The sequence below is a fragment of the Euphorbia lathyris genome, chromosome 2 (genome assembly GCF_963576675.1).
Source record: "Euphorbia lathyris chromosome 2, ddEupLath1.1, whole genome shotgun sequence".
NCBI classification, from domain to species: Eukaryota; Viridiplantae; Streptophyta; class Magnoliopsida; order Malpighiales; family Euphorbiaceae; genus Euphorbia; species Euphorbia lathyris.
Window position 1 is genome coordinate 62,181,970 of NC_088911.1, and position 25,358 is coordinate 62,207,327.

Genomic DNA, 25,358 nt, shown 5'->3' on the forward strand with positions numbered 1-25,358 from the left:
AAGCTTCAATTTTAAATCTTAAGTACTATATATATATTCTTGTATTAATTCAGTTAACAGTTCACCTAAATAAATTAGGTATTAAATTGGTCCAGTGGTCCTAATTCACGACGGTTGTATAACATTTCTACTTGGATATTGGATAGGCTTCCATGCTCCAATTCTCACTCTAGCCACTCATCCAAACTACGTCTTATATTCAAATCACTAATGGTGACTTACATTACATTACATGCTCGTGCAAAGTTATACTTTAAGTTTCATGAGATTCATGGTACTAACTCTTATCAAAAGTTTTGAAATGTGGTGCAAGATAAGATAAATCGAGAAATTTAAAAGTTTGCAAAAAATTATGCAATGCTTGATGAGGATTCTTCCCACCAATTGCACCAATCAATGTAACATCCTAGACCTTAGACAAATGTTGAACCAAAGACCAACTAAATGAGGACCTAAGGCAAACTCAATGGACATCATGGATGGGAATGACATTGTGTTCAAAAGGGTCCATATCTAGAGAATAAAATCCAAATCTCAAATTCCAAAATTCTTCAGGAGCCAACCGCACTTTGTCATACCACCAACCGAAGATGGTAAGTGGTAAGGCATAAGAAATTCCCGACTCTTCTCACTCAGACTCAAAAAAGACGTTTGCAAGGAAAAAGGCTAGCTCATACACATAAGGGAGCTTCCATTGAAGAACAATGCAAGTGATCCATGAGACACAATAAGTAGAAAAGAGAAAAAGGTCTTGATGCGTAAAACTAAAAGGAAGAACAATCAACTCTTAAGATTCATGAATTAAAAGTAGGACACAATTATTCCTATTAACATTACCACCATTACTTTACCATCTGATTTCCCAAAAATAAGGATATGATGTGGGTGTGGAAGAAATCAAATGGGAAGCAAGTTTTGAAGGTTAGTAAGATCCTCAAGGAGCAATTAAGATATTAATAACATCTGAATGTTATCCTTGAAGTAAATGTATAATAATAAAAGAAGGGAATGAGTCTCCAGCATTATGTCACGCCACATGGATCATAACGAGATACACCATAACAAAATATGTCATGATAAGAGTTGAATAAAAGAGACCCACACCATTATTCTTCATACCAACGTACATCCGCCTTGATGGTTCCAAAAATATCTATGGGGGCATTTACAGCCACCTATAAATGAGAATAAATATAACTAAATGGCAATTAATAGCCATTAAAAGGAGTAATGACAAGACTGTTCGAATAAAGCGTCATTAATGCCAAAAAGGTTTCAAAAATCTGTATAAATACCCCAACTCTGAGGTATTTTAGGTATGCTTATTAACTCTCCTAAAACTCTTATCAATTATTCTTATTATTCCAAAATGATATAGTGACTTTGGCATCAGAGTGTCCCTCGCCGATCCCAACGGCACCTCACTAGGAAGAGATTCCAGCCAATGGAGTTTACACAATTATCAACTGGTGCAGTGAGCGTGGAGCTCTGAGTAAAATAGAGTTTCACCACGAAAAAATGACATATGATGGACTACCAAATCCTCCCACTACTGGGAACACCACTATATGCATTACTTGGATCCTTGCAATACCAACTACAAGAAGTACAACCATATCTACCCCACATAATTCTACGCCTTTTCCATTCCATTTAATGGTTTCTACTTCTGATGTCATCATAATGGGGAATCTTGATGAAACATCCCCTCGTACGTTCCTTAACGAGGTAGGAGGTGTTGTTGCTACCAATATGAGTTAAAAGGTAGGGAACCTCTTAATTGTGATATTCGTGACATTACTGACAAAGTTGCAGCATCTGCCCGAACCCAAACTCGTCTCCTAGTAATGTACAACCGGGAAGTGTGTTGCACGGATCAAACAATGAAAGTCCAATCTCTAGGATAAATGAGCATCTCTACACTAGTGCACCACCTATCCTCCAAGGAGGCGAAATCTTAGGATTCGTGCTAGCATTCTCCTCCTATATGCCTCCAGGAATGATGAATCCTTTGCCCGCCCGTAATGTTGAATCAACAACAGGATAAGCTAGAATCATTAATCGATCTGGTATTCAGAGAGAATTATTCCCTGAAGTTCGGAGAGAATTATGGTTGTTTGATCTAATGACATGACAAAGACTACAACAGAATAGGGACCGACCAGCTCCTAGTGTCACAGTAAGATCATAGCCAATGATAGACATGTCCTGAAGTAGAATAGTTGACTATTCTACTCCTCAACCCTCTAACATGGAAGGCATGGATGAGATAGATAGGTGAGTATTGGATACTTTAGCTAGATATGGATATCCGACAAATAGGCAAACTCCATCTCATAGGGATTCGCCATTCTCTTTATGGATCTTAAGCTATGAGAGAGATCGAAGGTTCAAAGCTCCCATTTTGCCACAATATAAGGGAGAAGGCAATCTAGAGGCATATGCCCGCCAATACAAAGAATTGATGGATGTTTGTGACTACAATGAGAGAATCATATGTAGAGTTTTCTCAACAACCCTCAAAGGTCTGACGTTTGACTGGTTCTAGTCTCCTTCTCCAGGACCGATTGACGGATGGGAACAGCTAAACCGTGAATTTTGCGCTAAATTTGTTGAATGCATTCCTCGACTATAGCTTGTAGAAGAATGTATGATTTAGTACTAGGTGAACATCATCCCTTGAGGGAATATATTGATAAATTTAACCAGTTGTGTATACAAATCACTCGAGTCACAAATCGCCCTGGGACTCTCATAGAGCTGATCAACATGTACAAAAAAATTCATGGATCTAGATGATGTAAAGTGAGAAAGAAGAGCGATGTTAAAAAAATCGAAGAAATGAGAATAAGGGGAAAGAAACTCCTCGAGATATGCCCCCCAAGAACAAATGAAGCACTCGAGAAAGACCAACATACACCCTCTTGAATGCTCCAAAGAGAGAGATCCTCATATGGACCGAGAAAAGCCAATATAAATAAGATATCCAATATCCCATCTCCAAAAATGGAGAGAATGACAGACGAAACTCCAAAGCATACTACTGATTCCACCAGATCAATGGCTATGATACAGAGGCATGTTGGGAGCTGTCCAAATAAATAGAGAAGCTGATAGAAAGAGGAAAGCTAAATAGATTCGTCCAAAACCCCAGAGATTCGGAAGAAGGCAAGCGGAAGTCAGATCAAAAAAATAAATCAAAGGGCGTTATAACCGTCATAGCTGGTGGGCCAGGATACCAACCTCTAGTTAAAAGAACCAAGACATCCGCATAGACTGACATTAGTAAAGATTCCCTTAACCACCCGTTCATTGAATCAAGAAGCATTATCTCCCCCCACATGCGAATGCTCTAGTGATAACCGTGACCATTGAAGGATGGAATATGAAGCGAGTGATGATTGACACTAGAAGCTCTTACAATGTTATAACCAAATGAGAATTCGCCAAACTAAAACAGATCTAGTACGAATGGAGCCGACATTCGTAGAAATATTGGGAGTAAATGGACATATGATACATACCAAGGGTCAAGTAATGTTGGAGTGCGAGATAAAAGATGACAATCAAGCCTGGAAGGGTGATCTAGACTTATCCATCATGGATGGATAATTGGCGTATAATGTCATCCTGGGTAGACCATTCCTTTCAGAAACTAAAGCACTAATCTCCATCCGACATTTGGCGATCCATATCCCCATAAACCAATGTGGGGTTATGATAAAGGGAAACCAAAACGTGGCACAAGAGACTTACTCTGCTTCACTAATAATGCACCCACAAGAAAAAGAAGACGAAGAAGACGAACCAATTACCACAGCTCTTGGTGAAATGGAGCTACTCATAATAGCCACTAGGAAGAAAGTAAAGATCACTAAAAGGTCGATGCCTGAAATAAAAGAAGCCATCACCAAAGTGATGACCGAATGTGAAGGTGTCTTTGTATGGGAAATGAAGTTTTAACTAGGGTAAGTCCATATGTTATAACCCACAAGTTAAACATGGTTAAAGATGCAGTACCAGTCGCACAAAAAAGACAGAATCATGGACCCGAAAGACAAAAAGGCATAAAAAAAGAAATAGCAAAGTTAAAAAAGGCGGATGCCATCAAGGAGGTAATATACACCCAATAGTTATCTAATATGGTCTTCATGAAGAAACCAACCGGATCATATCAGATGTGTGTTGATTTACCCAGATCTTAATGAGGCTTGTCCAAAAGACACCTACATTGACATCCTGGTAGATGGAACCGCTGGTTATGAAGTATGTTCTTTTAGGGATGTCAAATCCAGTTACTATCAGATGCGGATGGAGCCAAAAGACCAAATCAAGACCTCCGTTGTCACTAATCATGCCACATACTACTTTAAATTCATGTCATTTGGTTTGAAGAATGCAGGAGCAACATATCAACGGATGATGAATAAAATCTTCAAAGGAACATATGGCAATAATTTCTCAGTATATGTTGATGACATTATCATCAAAAGCACTTCCATGGAGAAGCACGCGGAGGAAATCAAAGAAATTTTATTAGTTCTCCAACAGTACAATGTGAAGCTTAGCCTTGAGAAGTTCACATTTGGAGCCACTTTAGGAATGTTTCTAGGCTACATTATCAGCTAGAAAGGAGTATAAAAGCACCACAGAATGTTAGATAAGTGCAAAGGATAAATGGGCGAATCATAGCCTTAGGGCGGGTCATTTCATGTTCAGCCAAATGATGCCTACCTTTTTACGAGGTGGTAAAAAGAAAAAAACATTCGAGTGGACACCGGATTATCGATAGGCTTTTAAGGGCATAAAACATATCTTGACTGAACCTCCTTTAATGAGTAGGCCAATCTTGGGAGAAGACTTGTATCTATATGTATCTGTTACCGATAGAGCTGTTTGTACAATGGTTATCCGAGAAGAAGAAGAAGGAGAGAAGTTTCCCATCTACTATGTAAGTAAGGTGTTGAAAGACGCTGAAGTTAAATATTCAAAGTTGGATAAAATGGCCATTGAAGTTGTAACAACTTCCATCCATCTCAGACGTAATTTCCTAGCACATACTATAATAGTACGGACCGGTATACTGATGAGAAAAGTGTTGCAAAAGCCATAAACTTAAGGGAGATTGATGGAATGGTCTATACGACAATGAGAATTTGATATTAATATGAGGGAAGAGCCGCCCTAAAAAATCATGAGTCTGACGGATCCCAAGGCCACTAGTCTGCCTCGGGGAAGAAATATGCTTCCAATTCACAAGATGAACTTTCCATTGGGTTGATGATGAGGCCCAAATAAAATTCCTATTCAGAGTGTCAAGACGGTTGCAGATGCTTGCTGGGAAAACATCAGTTTGCATAGAATAGGTTGGAATGGTAGCAACCACAACTTTAACTAGAGTAACACGACTCACAAAAGACAAACACTTAGCCTTCCACCTTATTATTCTAGCCATAACCCGATCAACCACATGTTTAAATGTCTCTTTGTTGATCATATAATGAACTAGCAACATCCTTAAGTACATCTTAGGCTCTCCATACGCTCAAAATCACAAATGCCTCTACTCGTATAATGGGAAATATTCAGAGAACAATAGACCAAACACGCTACCCGAGCACTCACAAAAATGACTTATAACATTCTTTATAGTCACATGCTGAGCAACAGATGCCTGAGCAAGCAAAACGATATCATCAGCGGAAAAACGTGAGAAAGAGAAGGACCCACTAATGAAATAGGTTTCTAGACACCATGATGAACCGTATCCTCTACCATGTGGCTGAGACGCTCCATAAAAAGGACAAAAGGTAAGGGGACAAAGGATCTCCCTAACGAAGACCACGAGACGGTGCAAATGCATGTAGTCTATGTAAAGTGGGACTGATTTTACGTAAAGTTGTTATTTTACAAAAAAAAAATCATTAACTTTGCGAAAAATCAACTTTGAATTTTTTAAACTTTACATAAATCTTTTATTGTTAAACATAATTTACGTAAATTGAGACTTAATGTACGTAGAGTTGTTATGTTATAAAAAAATATTAACTTCGAAACAAAAATCGAGTTTCACGTAAAACTCTTGAATGTTATGTCAATCCTTTATTGTTAGTCATAATTTACGTAAAGTTGTTATTTTACTAAAAAAAATATCTTTGCGAAAAATCAAGTTTCACATAACAATTTTTGAACTTTACGTAAATCCTCTATTTTTAGGCATAATTTACGTAAAATGAAACTTAATTTATGTAAAGTTCTTATTTTACAAAAAAAAAAATCTTCATGAAAAATCGAGTTTCACATAAAACCTTTGAACTGTACATAAATTCATGGTCATTATTGGGCATGTGCAAGAAGGGCGGTTGCCTAGGGCCTAACAGAAGGAGGACCTCAAAAGTAACATTTTTATATAAAAAAAATATTGAAATTAAATCTCAAAAGATGCAATGATTATAATCTTAAGTTTAAAAAATTGCAGAACACATCCACAACATAAGTAATGTTTTTGTTTGTACTAAGTACTGAAGTAGCATTTATATTGTACTTTCTTTTGTAAATTGAAATAAAATATATTGTGTTGTATAATGTTTTTCTATTGTTGTTTTTTATTACTATTTATTATTTTCCGAAAAGCATTTCAAACTTGTTTAGACATTTTTTAAAGTTTCTAATTGTTTGAATGAGTTTTTTTTTAAGTTGTGCACAATGCACTTACATTAAACAAATGAAAATTACATTAAAGATAAAAGAAAACCCCTCAACCCACTCCACCCATGTGATTCGAACTCATGACCTCTAGGATCATAGATAAGCTCTCAACCAAGAAACTAAGAGCTTACCACAATTGTTTGAATGAGTTTGATATAGGTTTCAGTCGATTTATTCCAGTGTCAGTGGATTTTAGAGGTTGAAAAATTGTTAATGTTTTGAAACTGATACTAAATTTTGTGTAACATTTTATTTAAGTTTTCTTATTTTGTGAATATGATTGAAATTAGTTTCTATTGGTTTTGTCTAATTTCACATAATTACATTCAATTTCATTATATTTTCAGTAATGTAAAATCGGGTTAAATTGCACTTTAAAATTTGAAGTTTATACTATTTTTTTGAAAAATTGTTTGTAATGTTTTTTTATTAATCTTTGTGATATGAGTTTGAGTTGATATCTTTTTATTTTATTCATTTTCATCCCCTTTCAAGTAGTTTTATAAATTGTAATAAATTAGTGTAATTTCGTACTGTAAAGATATTGATACTTATATTTTATTTGTGTTTTCAAATAGTTTTTTTAATTGTAACTTTTACATCAATTTGGATATTAATTTAGTGAAATTTATATAATTTTAGTCAATTTTATGCACTTATCCTGAATTTCAGAACATGTCAAATTCGATGAAATTGATGTTAAATAGCAATGTTTTATTTTGAAATTCATTTTGAATTAAATTTCAATATTTTTTAAAAAAAAAGTTATAGTAGGTTTTATGCACTTTAACATGTTTTCCACTTTCATTGAACTTACGAGCATTTTGAATTATTTTTTATGTTATTTTCTTAAATTTTTAAACTTATTCGTAAATTGTAGCAATCTTATTGTTATTAATTCTAAAACATTTATGATACTGTAGAAGATGCATTCATTTTATTTAAGAGTAAATTACACCAATGGTACCTGAATTTTATCCTAGTTCACATTTTGGTACCTAGATTACATTTTGTTCTAAAAATATAACTGAAATAATGATGACCGGACAATTTAGTATATTTTACCGGTCAATAGCGGTCCATGCGAGTTTTATGAGTAAATTACAATGATGGTACCTGAACTTTATCCTAATTCACACTTTGGTACCTAAATTTTATTTTGTCCAAAAAATACACGTCAAGTAAAAATGACTCAATATTTTAGTACATTTGACTGATAAGTGATCATTCAACGCGAGTTTGACCATTTTAAATTAAAAATTAGGACTCATTATACACTCAATTAACATAAAGTATTGTAATTTTATGTTAATTGAGTGTATGATGAGTCCCAATGTTTAGTTCAAAATAGTCAATCTCATATTAACCGGTCACTAACTGATCAAATAAACTAAATTTTTCAGTCACCTTTACTTGAGTTATGCTTTTAGGACAAAATAAAATCCAGGTACCAAAGTGTGAATTATGGTAAAATTCAGGTACCATTGGTATAATTAACTCATGAAACTCTTATTGACCGGTCATTAACCGGTAAAATAAACTAAATTGTCCAGTTATCATTACTTCAGGTATATTTTTGGGACAAAATATAATCTAGGTACCAAAGAGTGAATAAGATAAAATTCAGATACCATTGGTATAATTTACCCTTTTATTTAGTTCACGTAATCTCCATTAATAAAAATGAAATTTGATTTCTTCCCTATTCGATGTTGTACCCATTTTTTTGAGTTTTCTATTGGATATTTTAGAAATTATTTTGAATCTCTGTATTTGAAGTCGAATGAAGCTATAGTATAAATTGTTGCCGAATTATAGATATCGAACTTTGTATGGAGAAATTAGATTTGAAAATATATTTTTTTTTTGCGTATTTATTTTATGTAGAGCTATGTGTAGTTTGAATTCTAATATGATTTTTTTATATATTATTTGATATTTTAAGAAATGTTTAAAAAAGACATTTTTAAAATATATATTTTACATGTATTAAGATGTGTCTTGTCTCTCCAACAAGTTGAGTTTTGTCTTATCTCTTTGATAAATTTTGTTTTTTATCTTGTGTCTTTATTTTTGTCTTACATCCCATCATCATGGCTTGGTAATAGTATGTGTAAGAAAATGTGGAGCTTGAAAGTTCCCCCTAAGGTGTGTAATATGTTTTGGCGTGCTTGTAGAAATGTTTTACCTATAGTTGTTGTGCTTACAGAGAAATATGTGGCTGTCAATCCTGTTTATGCTATCTGTAATTTAGATTTTGAGTCTATTTTATATGTGTTTAAAGATTGCATTCATGCTCAGTCTGTTTGGAAAGCGTTTGGTTTGGGTAACGTGTTGGGTGGCGATTTTCTTTGCTTTGCTTTGAAGATTATTTGGAATTCATTCTTGCGAATTTTAGTGCTGAGAATTGCTGTTTGTGGGATATGGTTGTTTGGAATATGTGACTGAATAAAAACAATTCTATTTGGAATAATTCAAGGAATTCTGCAGATGTTTGTTTTCGTCTAGCGTGCATTGGGTTGAAGGAGTGACACGATGCTCAATCAAAGGGGATGAATGTTGGTGTCCATGTTGTTCCAGGTGGGGCAGGTTTTGTTTGGTGTGTGATTAGCTGGTTACGGCCTCCTCTAGTTCGCTTTAAACTAAAAGTGGATGCTTCTGTTATCTCGGGGGTCAGGTCTGCTGGGTTTAGAGATGGTGCTATGGGATTGCAACGACAAGTTTTGTGGAGATTTTTTCAAACTTGTACAGGGTGATTTCTTGCATTGTGTAGGGGAAGCTATAGACATTCGGGAAGCTCTAAGTTGGCTCAACAGAAAGGGTATGAACGACTGTCTTGCTGAAACTGGTGCATAGGTGGTGGTTTTAGATCTTAATCAACTTGCCTTCAGGTGTTATTACTACCTTGTTCTTAATGATTGTAATATGTTGATTTATTCGCTTAATGATGTTAGTATCATTTTTGTTAGTTGTTTTGCGAATAGTGTTGCTCATGAACTTGCAAGAGCATCCTATTTTCTACGAGGACTGATGGAGTGGTATACTAGTCATCCAAATTTTATTATTCAAGTTTTGAATTCTGATTTTATCTAATACACGATATTTTCTATAAAAAATATATATATTTTTTAAAATTTTAAATAATGGTAGTAGATGTTAAGAATAAAAGTAATGGTATTTTGTAGGGCGATGGTGAATTATCCGAAGCTAAAAATAATTAAAGTGGACAAATCGTGGGAAATGGAATGGAATGGGCGTTGAGAAGAAGAAGAATATGGGCCCACTTTGATTTAGGAAATTTGCCATTGGGAAAGTGACAAAAACCACAGCCACATAAAAAGTATTGAAGTTGGTTAAAAAAGTGCATGTACGAATAGTCCCTTCCAACTTGTATAAATTCCCCTCCACCCCCACTCTTTTTTCTTCACAACTCTCTTTCTCTTTCTAGGTTTACTCTGTTTTTGTGTTGTGCAGGAAGGAAAATGGGTCTTTTTGGGTGGGGTTTTTTCTTCGTAGTACTGGGTATACAACTGTCGTCCTCTGTTACTGCCTACGGCGGCGGAGGATGGATAAACGCTCATGCTACTTTTTATGGTGGTGGTGATGCTTCCGGCACAATGGGTATGTATGTATGTATGTATGTATGTATGGACATTTTTTCTTTTTTTAAATAAAAAAAAAAAAGAGGCAATTGAGAAATAAGGTTGAATTGCAGGAGGGGCTTGTGGATATGGGAACCTATACAGCCAGGGTTATGGGACAAACACAGCAGCTTTAAGCACAGCACTGTTTAACAGTGGGTTGAGCTGTGGTTCTTGTTTTGAAATAAGGTGTGTAAATGACAGGAAATGGTGTTTGCCTGGCTCCATAGTTGTCACAGCAACCAATTTCTGTCCTCCAAACGATGCAGGGGGCTGGTGCAATCCTCCACAGCACCATTTTGACCTCTCCCAACCTGTGTATCAGCGCATTGCTCAATACAAATCTGGGATTGTTCCTGTTGCCTACAGAAGGTACGTTCATTTTCATTTTCATTTTCATTTTCATTTTCTGAATTTTATATATGATATGATATGATATGACAGGGTTGGTTGTAGAAGAAGAGGAGGCATAAGATTCACAATTAATGGTCATTCCTACTTCAACCTTGTCCTAATAACAAACGTTGGAGGTGCGGGTGATGTACATGGAGTCTCCGTCAAAGGCTCAAGGACTGGATGGAAACCGATGTCAAGAAATTGGGGACAGAACTGGCAGAGCAACAATTATCTCAACGGACAAACCCTCTCGTTTAAGGTCACAACAAGTGACGGCCGTACACTGCTTTCCTACAATGTTGCTCCTGCTACCTGGTCCTTTGGCCAGACTTTCTCCGGTGCCCAATTCCGCTAATTACACTGTCTTTTCTTTTCTTTTGGCTCAAAAACAAACGGGGCTTATTTTAAGATTGCCCTTGCTTTGGTTTGTACAATATAATTTCTGGAGGGAGAGGGATCCTTAGTACCTTATTATTATTAGTCGTAGGGTAGGGGTCCTTGAAGATGGGCTGAGGTGGACTCTAACCACCCGCCACTAGTATTGTATCGCTTTATTAAGCTGATTGTATTGTATTGTAATCTTTTCTTTTCTTTTCTTTTCAGTACAAATAATGAATTCAAAGAATGGTACAAACAAAACCTCGTCAGCTTCTATTCTAACGTCAAATACTTCATAATTGCCGAATCAGCACTCACCCACTACTTATGTATTCCAATAACTTTTTTTTTTTTTTTTTATATAACAAATTAACATCCGTATTTCTACTAATAAATGACAAATGTAACTATCCACAAAATCACTTCATTTTCAACACTGTTACTTTTGTTGGGAATGATTCCACTCTCACAACCAAGTTAATGACATAAGAGAATATACCCCTTTCTTGGAGGTCTTAGGTGCAATTGGACCAGCTTTGAATAGGTGGAACATCACCTTACTGTCATCTCATCTCATATGGGACTCCAAAACTCCCTTTGATTGGGTTTCAATCTACTGGGGATTATCTCGAAATCGTTGCTTTGTATTTTTGTTGTCATTCATTCTATTCGTATATTTTGTCATCACCGTATTCAAAAGTTTCAATTTTTGTACTCCAATACATATTATAATATATAAGAGTTTAGATTATTAATTAATTGAGCATTATAACTATATTATTAGGAGGTTTAAAAAAAAAATAACTATATTATTAGGTTTAATTTAATATTTTAACTGTAAATTAAATTTTTTTAGATAAATTTAAAAGGACAAATTTAGGTATGGAGCTTTTCACGAGATGGTCCGTAAGCACCATTTCATTATGTGTAGACGTTTAGGGATGCATTAGACGGGTAATTCTAAAGTCAGATGAAGTTCGTCCGATTTTACTATGATTAGCCGAGCAATATCCAGAAGAATATTTCTAATCAGAAAGTTTTTAATGACTAATGAGCATTATTCGAAGAAAAATTTATTGATTAATCTGACTTTTGCTCAAACAGTACGAAAACAAAAGTTTTACATTAACACTAGGAAAAATAAAATTAAACAGGAGAATGAATAAGAAAATAATATGAGTGGCTAAATGCACTTTGTATAAGTTACAATATATTAAATAACTTACTAGTTCTTCCAAAAAAACTTCCTAGTTATTAGTAAAATTAATAATTATATATATTAGTATTTTTTTTTTTTTTGACAACCAATGAAGCATATATTAAGAATCAAAAAGAAGCATATTACAAATAAAATCAGGGGGTACAGAAAACCACTCACCCCGATGTAAAGGTAAAATACTACTTCTAGGTAACAAATGAGCAACAGAATTTGTAGAACGACAGACAAAACGAATAGAGCAATTAAAAAGCTCGTTCAATGAAAAATGACAATCATTTGCTAAGACGTTAAAAGGAGATGAAACCTCTAACGGGCGGGCCATAGACTGAACCACGATCAAAGAATCTGATTCAATGATTACATCCTTCCATCCGCGGTCTTTGATCCAACTAAGAGCTTCACGGACCGATAGCGCTTCAATGAACGATGCATCTTGATAATTCTGTAAGATACCATTTTTAGCTGCAACAAACCGGCCCAACTCATCCCGAACGATACACCCAAACCCAGCCACATTCTCGTTCGCAAATGACGCACCATCCACATTTAGTTTTAGAAAGCCTGTTGGAGGACGCTGCCACACCGTCGGGCTTGGCACAGCCGGACAGCCTGAAGGAGAACCCGATGCCTGCGCTTTCTTCCATGCCTGTAGAAAAGAACCGGCCGAATGGTACAGGATCGAGGCGTGTGAATCTTTTCGATTCCACACAACGTCGTTTCTATAACACCAAATAATCCACCATAAAACCGCTACAAGCTCAACAAGCTCCACCGGTTTAGAAAAGATCCAGCCCCAATAATCAAAAATATTATGAAATTGGGTTCCCACATCCCCAATAGGCGAGAGAGTCCAAATAGCTCGAGCCATAGTACATTTGAGAAAATGTGATAAGAATCTTCCATTGCCCCATGACAGAGCTCACATAAATCTGAGATAGGGACCCTCCGGGCTTTCAGCGCAACTTTAGAAGGGAAACAGCTAGCAAGAACCCGCCAAATAAGGTTCTTAACTTTAGGGGGCACTTTAAGATTCCAAACTTTATTCCAAACTGGAGAATCAATGAACCAATTTGTTCCAAATCCAGCCATAAGCTTTCAGTACCCACTTTTAACTGTATATTTGCCCCGTCGGTCATCCTTCCAGTACCACCCATCATGATCAATCCGATTAGATAAGGGGATGCGAAGAATAAGTTCTGCATCCCGAGAGACAAAAATGCCCGAAACTAACCCAACATCCCATGACCGCCGACCCTCCTCCATAAGATCAACCGCCACTTCCACCCCTAAACCATCCAATTTTTCACTTTCAATATATGGAAAATGATCATCAGGGAGACACGGGTCATCCCAAATCCGGACCTCACCACCCGCCCCTACAAACCTGCGAATACCAGACTTTAACAACTCTTGAGCACCCATAATACTACGCCAGATAAAGCTATGCCCATCAGATAACGATGCATCAAGAAAAGAGCTATTCGGATAATAAAGAGCTTTAAAAACTCGTGCTACAAGAGACTCAAGATTTGAGCTAAGTCGCCACCCTTGTTTAGCTAATAAAGCTAAGTTGAAATTGTGCAACTTTCTGAACCCCATCCCACCAAATTTTTTAGGGCAGCACGGCTTATCCCACGATTTCCAATGTAAACTACCTTTACCTGAATTATCCGATCCCCACCAAAAAGAATTCATCAACTTCTCTAGATCATCACAGATATTCATAGGAAATAGGAAGAGACTCATAGCATAAGTAGGGAGCGCCTGCACAACAGATTTGATCATAATCTCCTTTCCTGCTCTTGATAGAAATCTGGCTTTCCAACTCTTTAATCTAGACCGCACCATGTCCTCAGCAAAACCAAAAACATGTGACCTATTCCTTCCTACCACCGAAGGTAGACCTAGATACTTATCCGGGAGGGCTACAGTAGAAACGCCCAAGATATTACTTGTATCTGCACACCCACCATCTGGGCAGTTTCGACTGAATGATATAGAGGATTTTGATAAATTTATTTTCTGACCAGAAGCACACTCATAGTCATTTAGGGCTTGTTTAATTGCTAAAGCTTCTGATCGATTGGCTCCAAAGAAGAAGTAACTATCATCTGCAAAGAATAGATGAGAGATTGCTGGCGCTTGGTCCGCAACAACACAACCTTGGATCCGACCCTCTGACTCCAGCCGAGATAAGTAGAGAGAGAGACCCTCCGCACAGATAATAAAAAGGTATGGTGACAGCGGATCCCCTTGACGGAGTCCCCTCTGTGGAACAATAGGGCCCACTACATGCTTCCCATGGACAACCCTATATTTAACCTTTGTAACGCACTGCATTAAAAGGTTAACAAAGCTTGATGGGAAACCAAGATTCAATAACATCTCCTGAAGAAATCTCCATTCCACCCTGTCATATGCTTTAGACATATCAAGCTTAAGAGCAGCCATACCACTTGAAACCCTTCTAGTCCTCTGATGGAGATAATGATTTACCTCAAATGCCAGCATAACATTATCAGTGATTAGTCTGCCTGGGATAAAGGCACTCTGGGATGGAGATATAAGAACATGAAGGACTTTCTTTAACCGATTAGCTAAAACTTTAGCAACAATTTTGTATATCACATTACAAAGAGCTATCGGTCTCAAGTCAGAAACCATCTCAGGTTTTGATTTCTTAGGGATTAATACAATATTAGTTTCATGAATCCCATCAGGCAACACTCCAGAATTTAACCATAACAAGCAAGCTTCAGTAACATGACCTCCTACAACATCCCAAAATTTCTGATAAAAACCGGGGTTAAAACCATCAGGACCAGGGCTTTTGTCCGGGTGCATTGAAAACAATGCTTCTTTAATTTCCACATCATTAAAAACACCACAGAGCATATCAAAATTTTCCACAGATAGCTTCGGCTCCACATTTTCAATAATAGGACCCAAAACACAACCATTCGAGGTAAAAAGCTGGGAAAAATAAGAGAGAATAACAGAATCCAAACCTGCACCCCAGCTGCGCCATTGTCCATCAGCATCACGAAGCCTCTCAAATCTATTCTTCTTCCTCCTATTATTAGCAGCTGCATGAAAAAATTTTGAATTCATATCACCGCCAGCCAGCCACAGTTTTTTTCCTCTTTGCTTCCAATACAATTCCTGTTGATACAGGATATTTTCCAGCTTTTCCCGAGCTTCTATGAGTAACGCCTGATCAGCCCCGTTGACGCGATTCTGCAGCCTTTTAATCTCAGCTCGACAATCTACAAGTTTGGAAGAAAACCGACTGCGCAGCTCGGTTCCCCACTGATACAGTGCCTGCCCGCACTGCTCCAGTCGAACCAAAATGTCAGCCGAGCCATTCACATTCCAGGAGCTTACAATCCGATCACGACAATCAGGTTCTTGAGTCCAGGCAGCTTCGAATCGTAACCGGCGAACAAACACCTCTTCACTAGAGGTCGGACAAAGCACAAGAGCTGAATGGTCAGAGGCTGATGCTTCCTCATTAATAATTTTGGCCGAAGGAAACAATTGAAACCAACTGGATGACGCTAATCCCCGATCTAACTTCTCTTCAACAAAATTATGACAGCCTCTGCTCTTTTCCCAAGTAAACGCATGCCCAATTATAGGGACCTCGAACAGATTACATTGCTCAATCACATCAGAAAAACCATTAATTAAATTAGGTGGGTGTTTGCGACCACCACTCTTCTCACTCTGTAAAGCCAAGTCATTAAAGTCTCCAATAATTACCCAAGGCAAAGAATGATTACTACACAAATCCCGGATCATCTCCCAAGAAGCTGACCTTCTAGAGCGCTCAGGAAAACCATAAAAACCGATTAATCGATACTCCGGCAAACCCAGTAAAGAGACTTTGACATCAATAAAATTTCTAGAAGCACGTAGCAAACTGACTGAACCATTAATTATCCAAAGTAAAGCCAACCCCCCACCTTGGTTAATAGGATCAATGAAAAAGAGACCAGAATAAGAAAGACTACGCTTTATTACCTCAACTTTCTCACGGTTGCATTTCACCTCCATCAGAAAAATAAAGTCGGGCTTGAACCTAGCAACTAAGTTCTTTAACATACGAACTGTTCGAGGGTTGCCCATACCTCGACAGTTCCAGCTTAACGTACTCATTCTCCTCGGCGGGTCTGGTCTCCAGAGCCCGCCTGCTGTAAGTTTTTTGAACCAGTCACCAATGGTGTTGTATCCATCACCATATCAGAGGTTTTATCCTCAAGTACCTCTTTTTTTCTTCTCCTCTTTGTCTCCATTACAACCATGCTATTCTTCTTGTCTCCTTGCTTTGAGACAGTCCCTTTATTATTTTCAAATAAGGAAACAGTATTCATTACTGTCATTGCTCCAACTCCTTGTTTCATAATCCCTCTAATAGGACTTTATGGGGCCGCAATAATTTCCATCGGACGAGCAGTTTCAGGTGGCTTTGTCAAGAGCCACTTCGACTGCGGTGGGGGCTGCAACCTGCGGGGCAGAGCACGTAGTTCGACCGAGAATGTCCGTATGACAGTAGCCGGATCAGGCACTTCAAGCAATTTCAGACAAAATCTCTCAGTATGCCCTAAACAACCACAGAAGAAACAGAATATAGGCAGACGTTCATATTTGAACGTAATGGTTTGCGGAGTCTCACCCGCTCTGCTGATAGGCATGGAAGCACACAAGCTTTTCCGAACATCAAGAGAAACCCTAACCCTCATATACGATCTGCCGACGCCATTGAAATTGTTCGGATCCGATTCAACGAAACTCCCTAAAGTATTTCCAATCAATACAGCCACCCTCTCTGACATAAAACCACTCGGCAAATTATGGACTTGAACCCACATTTCCGTATGCATTAGTTCTTCATCACCATGTACAACATCCCCTTCAAGTTTCTGCATGATTAAAAGATGTTGGTCAAAAGTCCAAGGGCCTCCTTTTAAGATCCGTTCACGCTCCCATGGATGATATAGATCAAACCGAAACAGGTTAGGACCCAATGGTTCCACCGTCAAACCCTTTGCCGGCTGCCAGATATCAGCCAAAACACTCGGCATTTTTTGGGTCTTTATAATCCTCTCCGTCAAAAAACGCCCAAGAAAGCTCCAACGTTGAATCGGCGCCGTTTGTACCACATCATCTGCTTCAATCACAAGTCCCAACTGCAGATTTCTTTCCACCCCATCAACCATATCATTATTATTTGAAGACGCCATTGAAATGAATACAACGACGGGATCGGAAAGCAGGAAGAAATTACAATAAAATTGACCGGTAAGATACTCAAATCCTAACCCTACAACTCCTCATACGGGAGAGATTCTTAAAACTTATTCTTAACACTTACTGTAAAAATAAACTTTTTCAATACCCACTCAGAAATGAAATAAATCCCTTTTTATCTTTTTACATGTACCAAAATTTAATATAATTATTGTTCTTTTCCATGTTCAAGATCAACTCAAAATAATTAATTTCAAAAGAGCTGCAGCTTCTCGACTACGGATCGGACCGGTACCGGAGCAGAACCGCGAGCCAACAGAGAGGAGAACGGCGGCAGGGGAACAACCACATACGCGAACTTAACGGCGACAAGGAAAGAACACACAGGTCCACGGTCTAAAGAAAAGAGAACGGCGGTGAATAACCTTCACGATTCCAGATCTGAACAGCGCCGTACAGATCTGCGAAACTAAGTGAGTATACGGCGGCGGATGAGAGAACAGATCCGTGAACCTAATCGAGGAGACGACGGCAAGAAGGGAGCGGCGGCGGAGAATTACAAAACCCTATCAAAACCATTCTTTTCCTCTGTTGCGATTTATTATTCCGGTTACTATTGTCTGAATCTAGGTGGGGAGACGACGACGGAGAGAGCGGCGGCAGGCGGGAGTTCAGATTCGCGGAACTAATTGAGGGGGCAATGGCAAGAGGGTAGCGGCGGCTGAACATAATAGAACCCTAGCACATCGTTAGCTATTAAAATTAATTTTTATATTAGTAATTTATTTATATTATATATTACATGCATAATCGAATGTGATAATTATAAGTATATATAATATGACTAATGGTATATTAGGAATTTTTGCGGGGATTTTTCAAATTGCTACAGAAATTTATTAGGGGATGATGTGGGAATCTCTATGTTTCGGGAATAATATCTCCGCGTCCAACCGCTCCAATTTCGGAGTAAAATGTTGCTCGTTCCTATCATCATCCCTAAAAAATTCAAGGATTCTTTATCTTATTTGATTCATATTCCTACGGGTTTTAGAGAATCTTTGTGTCATTGCCACTCTTACAAATTGTTAAGTTGTCCTTAGAACTAATGGTTAAGAGTGGTCATAATTATTGAACAAAGAGCGGTTAAACTTTCTGCTGCTCGTGGTCTAATTATTTTTGCAAGCAAAGATTAGCGATAACAATGGGTAAGGTCATGTGTGATCTTGAGCCCTTACTTTGAATGATCCATGTGGCTCCGATAATTACTGTTGAGGCGGGAGCGTCTGATTGGTCCACATGTATCATGACGAATTGTCTGATACCAGTTATCCTCCCACTCTAAGTCTATGAACAGCATCCTTTAGGACTTCATTAATTTTATAGAATCACCAAAAGTCGAATCCTTCGAGATGTTGCATGTGCTAGAGCCAAAGGTAGTCTTCAGTTAGCAATAAGCTTCATTTTTTTTATCGGACAAACTTACCTTTCGATTGAGTTGATATGTTTTCTATCAATGTCTAGTACATTCTTTTAATTATTTGAGTGCCCGTCAAGTTAAAAACTCATTTTCTCTTATAATTGAATTAGATAACAAAAGGACAACGCATATTTGGGACGATTTTCAAAGTGTAGCTTTTGATCATCGCTTTCCAGCTAACTCACATGAGGCAATGGTTTATTGTTATACACCATGGAAAAGCTGAGACTGTGCATTGGCTTTCTAGTTGTGATTCAATTACGCGGGAAAAGACCGAAGACGACTAATAACCCCTTTCTCGTAATATAAACATTATTGAATTCATGGGCAGTTGTAACTCCGTTAAATAGTCTATCTTACCATTAGTTGTAGAATTGATATGACATCCATGTTGGATTTTATCTTACTTTCAATGTTTTTTTTGGATGCACATAATATCATTTGAACACGACTAAAATTTGATCTAATTAGGTGAAATTGACTAAAATTCATCGAAAAGAAAAAGCAATGTAGGACCAATTTGATATAATTAAATGAAGAAAAAACAGCTAAAATTAGGTGAAATTGGTCTAAAAAATACAAGCAAGAAAAAGCAATGTATGTATATGTGCAATCTGATATAATTAAATCAAGAAAAAAAAAAAGAGTAACAATGGCGAAGGAAATAAAACGGATAATTATTGAAATATTAATTCCAATCTTTTATAAAATTACATTTAAACGTATATAAATGCAGTTTCACAAAATTTAAGCTCATGTGAAATTAGTTAGGTTCTCTGAAATGGAGAGGTAAATTGAAAAAGAAACAAGAAAACACACCAGAATTCAATGTCCAGAAGTGGCAAATTCTCCATTTTATAACAATAAAGGGACCGATGTGTTCAAATAAAACATTATGGGGATCGGATTGTAAAAATAGCGAGGCTAAAGGACCTCGAATCGAAATGCTTCAATCCTTGTAATCTTTCTGAGTTTAATTTTTCTGTAAACAGAGGGAGGGAGCTCTCAGAATTTTATTATCTTACTTTTCTTAGCATTTGAGGCAATCAAGTTTATTTACATTTGATCATTACTTTCAATTTATATATATATATGGTTTTGAATTTACAGCTGAGGACACACTGAAGAAGGACAAGGGTGGCATTAAGTAACCTTGTCACCAAAAACAAAAACAATCGGCAAAAACCTATATATAGTTGGTATACAGAAGAAGAAGAAACTGTAATATGTCAAAAGCGATGCCTCATTTCAGATACCCTCAGGCACCATTTTTCTTTCTAACAATTGGGAATTTCCTATCACCATGTTATCATGCCATACTTATATTTATATATGTATTTTTCGTATAAATTCTCAATGGCTGCACCTCATATTTTTGCATTGGCTAAAAACCCAATCACAAATTCGGCAGCATCATTCCGTTGGATGCATTATCTCCTTTTGAATAGACAATATCATCATTCTGCAACTTCAGTTTGGTTGCTGTCCCCAACAGTTTAAAATGCTCGTTAGTTACTACAAACATATGCACAACATCTACACTGGAAAACTGATATCCATATCTCACATTCCATACAATGATCAAAATGGTGTAAGCAAATCATCATTTCAAAACTATGCAATAATTCTATGTATAGATATTACTCTAAAACAAAGAATCCACATATATCGTATATAGGACATTTGTAAGTCGGGCCAATATTACACCATTGTACACCGTTATGTTAGATAAGAGACGGTTTTGTGCTTGGCTCAAGTTAAGTTTCCTAGATAAATCAGACTGCATTATAGATTACAAGATTAAGACCACAAGTTGTCTTGTCGCGCATCTAATCACATGTAACCCTTAAGACTGTCTGGAGTCCCATTAAGCTGAATTACATTACAAATGAAGTAGTAAACTATAACTATTACTTAGCACTTTAATTAATTCCCCATTCTTAAGTTTTTTATTTCAAAAGTCCAATGAATGACTAAAAATTAATTTATATATATTATCATTAATATACAAGTATATTTATCATTTTATGAGCAAAATTGGATCAAACTTCGTATGAATACAAACAGTTATATTAAGTAAATTTTAGTTGAGCAAGTGACTGCTAAATATGTATGATTTATAATTTCATTGGTCGTTTAACTTTTTTTCACTTTGATTTCTAAGCTTGTAATAGAAAATAGTTATGGACACTTATTATCTTAATTTTTTCAGAATATTTTTTTTTTGTTGATGGATGATAATTATTAGATTTCCAATATATAAAATACAAGGTTTATGTTAAATATGTGTAGTTGAATTTATTTCTTTTTTGTGTGTTAAATGAATTGTAATTTTGATTAATGTCTTTTAGTTATTGTTTGCACCATAATTTAATTTTTTGGCACTTATATATTTTTAATATATTAATTGGTCCAATAGTTATATATGCATGTTTGAAAATTTGAATATCGCAATTTGGAGACCAATCTTGAGAATTATATTTATTTTTAATTTTAGACAATGTATTTTATTAATAATTTATTTTCATTTAGACTATATGTTTATAAAGCTAGTTTTAAATAACTTATTACGTTTGTGACTTGTGATTTTATGTTACTATGTCATTGTATTAATTTATGATTTTTTTAATAATTATATGTCCTTTAACTAATAAAACATTATAGAATATAATTTATATTTTTGTGTATTAATTAATGGATGAACAGCAAAATAAAAGGTTAGCTGAGCGAAATAATTGGTTAACCGAATATAATGCACTAGTATAAGGTTAGTGTTTTCTATAAACTGAAAAAATAGTTAACCGACTGAATTAGTTTAATGGAATGCTTAACCGATCTCGCAGCCTACTTCTGAATTTTGCAGTTATATATGAGGGAAAGAAATGCAAAACCAAAAGAAACAATTATGCAATGAAAACCAGAAAAAATATGGTTGAACTAACCCGGGAAAACAAATGCTCATCAAACATGGTAATGCCACATGGTCCTGATGATGAAGCCCAACTACCAGGGGTAGTGTCATAACCAGCTTTAGAGGTTTCAAAACTTCCATTGACAGGAAAATCCACAGGGCTTTCTTGTTGGTTCAGCTCGGCTGCTGATTGGTATTTTGGATCATTCAGCACATTGAGATTGTATGGCAAGTAAGGATAATGCCCAGCTAATTGCAATCTCAGCGATGCGGTTCCATTTAATTCATTCAGAATACCATTCACACCTGTTTCTTGACTAGAATTAGAAAGCTCAGAACTTTTTCCTGTGCCGAAGTAACCAGAGTAACTGCCAAAGGAGGAACTTGCAGAACATTCGACATCCCTAAAAGGGGGAACAAATTGATTTGTTGGGTTGAGAATACATGACAAGAGCACATTCTCTAAAATAGTAATAATAAAACAGCCATCCTTTTGTACTCCCTCAAAATGAGAATTGGCATTCAATACATAGATTTTAGACAGTCTATATTGCTTGGTGGCCATTTGGTAAAATTAAATGACTTGTTTCAAAGGCCTACTCACCTATGAGGAAGTAGATTTGGATCCTCTGGTAACACAATCGGTTGACTGTCATTATTAGTAATCCAAGGCATGGGTGGCAGCTGTTGTTCAGTGGCCATTCTGAATGGTACATGCATGCCATTTTGGAACTGCAAATAATGCTATCTTCTAATAAGCAACAAGGAAAGTCATTGCTGAAATATTGAGTTCCATCATACCTGATTATTACATTCTAGTGACATGAATTGCTGTTTTCCAAGATATTCCTGGCAATAGTAAGTCAAATTTGTTACTAAATATGGTAGCAATAATGGTAAATGAATATTTCCAGTTGTATTGTAAATCTGTGTGCTGGATCTTGTTAATTCAAAAAAAATATTACAACAATGAGCTTTATTTTTCACTTGGGCTCTTGATTAAAATCCGACAACTTTTTGTACCTTGCAAGTTTAACTTTATTATTTCTTTTGTACTTTCACTGAAGAGCTTTTGTTTTAATTAAAGATTGATTAAGATATTTAAACATCTCCGAGCTCCTTAATGAAGAGCTTCCAATTTTAATTAAAATTATACTAAGATATTTAAACATCTTCAGGCTCCTCAATCTCTTCTTATTCATTTCGTAAAAAAAAAAGATGGTTAGACTTTCAGGCACTAAATTCATCTGAACAGAGCATATCTTTACATTCATTTATTTTTTCACATATGATAGTCTAATAATCATTCTAGCAATGAATGAACTTAAATTCACTTAATCCAAGCTATAATGACAGGAATGATTGACATACCTTATGAGCTTGAATTTGATTAAGCGATTCCCTGATTGAATTTTCCAGTTGCCACAGATGTTCTACGTTATTGACCTTATCTGGATTCGTCCAACAGCTGGAGAAACTCAAAGAAGTTATCAAATTAGCATAGGGTAGTAGTTTGGTTCTTTTAAGTTGCAGTTCAAATACATGAAACAAGAAAAGAGACTAATTATGCAGCAAAAGAGTTGTGCATGTTCACCTCAGTCTCTTATGCGCTTCAGAAAGTTGATTTTGCAGTAACCTTGATTGGTTTGTTAGATCCTGAACAATGCAATTTCAAACATGTAACTGGCTTATATATAGGAGTTTCAAGATATGTAATGTCTTTACTGTTTGAGGCCATACCTCTATTGTTTGAGAACTGAAAAGAAAAGAAAAAAACAGAAATAATGATGTTTTTTAGTACATATACTTGGCAAAATACAGTCCCCCAAAAAGCTATTTAATAATGTATTTGCACAAAGTATTTACCTTGAGCCCAGAAATTCAGGTATGTTAACATCATGATCCAACTTCTTAAAAGTTTTTTTTAGTGCCTAGACTCTCAAATAGAACAAAAAGTCCCGTTAGCAACAATAATTGAATAAAGAAAAGTAAAACAGCCAAGTGATGATAAGTGAAAGGAAGTCAAAGATTAAATGGAAAATGATTGTAAGGACTTACTTCAAGGCTTTCTAACTTCCTGTTGAAATCAAATGAAATAGGTATTAGATTTTAATTGGATAGAACTAGAATAGAAAATGATTAAGCAAGTATAATTTACCTCTTTGCCCTTTCTTGAGGCGTTAATTGAGCAAATTTTGCAATTACTTCTTCAATACTGCTGAAATTACTCAAAATAATAAGAAAACTTTTCTTTTAAGAAAATTGTCAATAAGGTTAAGAAAATACAGTTCAGTCAATGGTAGAATGCTCCATAACATTACTATACTTGTCTTGTCAACCGAATGCATTAATATGTGATATGACAAATGAACCACATTATGCTCTTATTATTCAATTAAAAAAAAAAGCATGTAGCAGAGTACCTCCGTTTCCCTTTGCATATTGAAGGCTTGCCGCTTGGAGAGAACATGAGAAGGACAATATCTATTTCACACAGAATAGATAACTCCTTAGCCTTCTTCATGATGCCGTGTTTCCTTTTGCCATACGTCGCTTGACGCCCATTTATGTTCTCCAACTTCTTAATCTTTAGCTTAACCCTACCCATCCTACACATTTACCAACCATTCAACTCAGCACTTTTCAAAATCTAATTCCAAATCTTAAATAAATCAATTGCATTATGGATTATAATCATCATATAGCATATGCAACAAAACAAAACAAAACAAGCACAAATGCATATTGACACAACAAACAGAGAAACGGGATTCTGATAACATAGAGCAAAAATCTAGATAAAATAAAATAAACCGCATTAGTTTCTGATAAACAAAAACTAATGAAACACAAATCATAGATAGACTACCCGGTTCAGATTCACACCGTCTTTCCTTCTTTCCTTTTTTGAGGGCAGAAAAATAATCTAATTTACCCTTGGGAGACAAAACAATCAAGGATGGGATACAAAAAGAAAAAAAAAATTTACCCAAATGAGCAAATCAAACGACAAACTGAAAGTACATAATCAAAAGGCCTTAAATGTGGGATAGGTTAGTGATTGAGCCAAAGAGAGAACCACCTAAAGGGTAGAGAGAGAGAGAGAAAGAAAGAGAAAGAGAAAGAGCTTACATATCTATTTGTTAATGAGAGAGAAAACAATGAATTTGTTTGAAGAGGTCTTTTTAATGACGTGGAATTATATATACCTTATATATAATTGTGGAAGAGAAAATAAAGTTGTTTGAAGAGGTCTTTTTGCTCATGTGGAAACTTTTAATTTTTTTTTTTTGTTTTCAAATCTATCTATTATAAAAACTTACACTCCTGATCTACTTTTCATTTAATAGACTCTTCCCTTTCACAAGTTTATTT

General features: G+C 36.0%; 2 protein-coding genes across 4 annotated transcripts; one reads left to right on the forward strand and one right to left on the reverse strand.

The window, feature by feature from the left end:
* Positions 1 to 10,133: 10,133 nt before the first annotated feature.
* Positions 10,134 to 11,386, forward strand: LOC136218437 (expansin-A1). The gene is made up of 3 exons (XM_066005297.1): positions 10,134 to 10,329; positions 10,424 to 10,721; positions 10,794 to 11,386. The coding sequence occupies exons 1-3, from the start codon at positions 10,191 to 10,193 to the stop codon at positions 11,098 to 11,100; spliced, it is 744 nt and encodes a 247-aa protein (XP_065861369.1). The 5' UTR covers positions 10,134 to 10,190; the 3' UTR covers positions 11,101 to 11,386.
* An 8,525-nt stretch (positions 11,387 to 19,911) lies between these two features.
* LOC136218438 (agamous-like MADS-box protein AGL30) lies at positions 19,912 to 25,131 on the reverse strand. 3 transcript variants are annotated; one of them, XM_066005299.1, is made up of 12 exons: positions 24,973 to 25,131; positions 24,407 to 24,592; positions 24,142 to 24,201; positions 24,042 to 24,060; positions 23,850 to 23,914; positions 23,724 to 23,739; positions 23,578 to 23,639; positions 23,355 to 23,451; positions 22,785 to 22,832; positions 22,588 to 22,715; positions 22,015 to 22,387; positions 19,912 to 20,554 (listed from the first exon to the last, which is right to left on the reverse strand). In XM_066005299.1, exons 2-12 carry the CDS (start codon positions 24,589 to 24,591, stop codon positions 20,543 to 20,545), a joined length of 1,065 nt encoding a protein of 354 aa, XP_065861371.1. In that variant the 5' UTR covers position 24,592; positions 24,973 to 25,131; the 3' UTR covers positions 19,912 to 20,542. The 3 variants fall into 3 exon arrangements, with proteins under 3 accessions (XP_065861371.1, XP_065861372.1, XP_065861370.1); XM_066005300.1 differs by having other exon boundaries at positions 24,142 to 24,198; positions 24,853 to 25,113; XM_066005298.1 differs by having other exon boundaries at positions 24,853 to 25,113.
* Between the last annotated feature and the right edge of the window lie 227 nt (positions 25,132 to 25,358).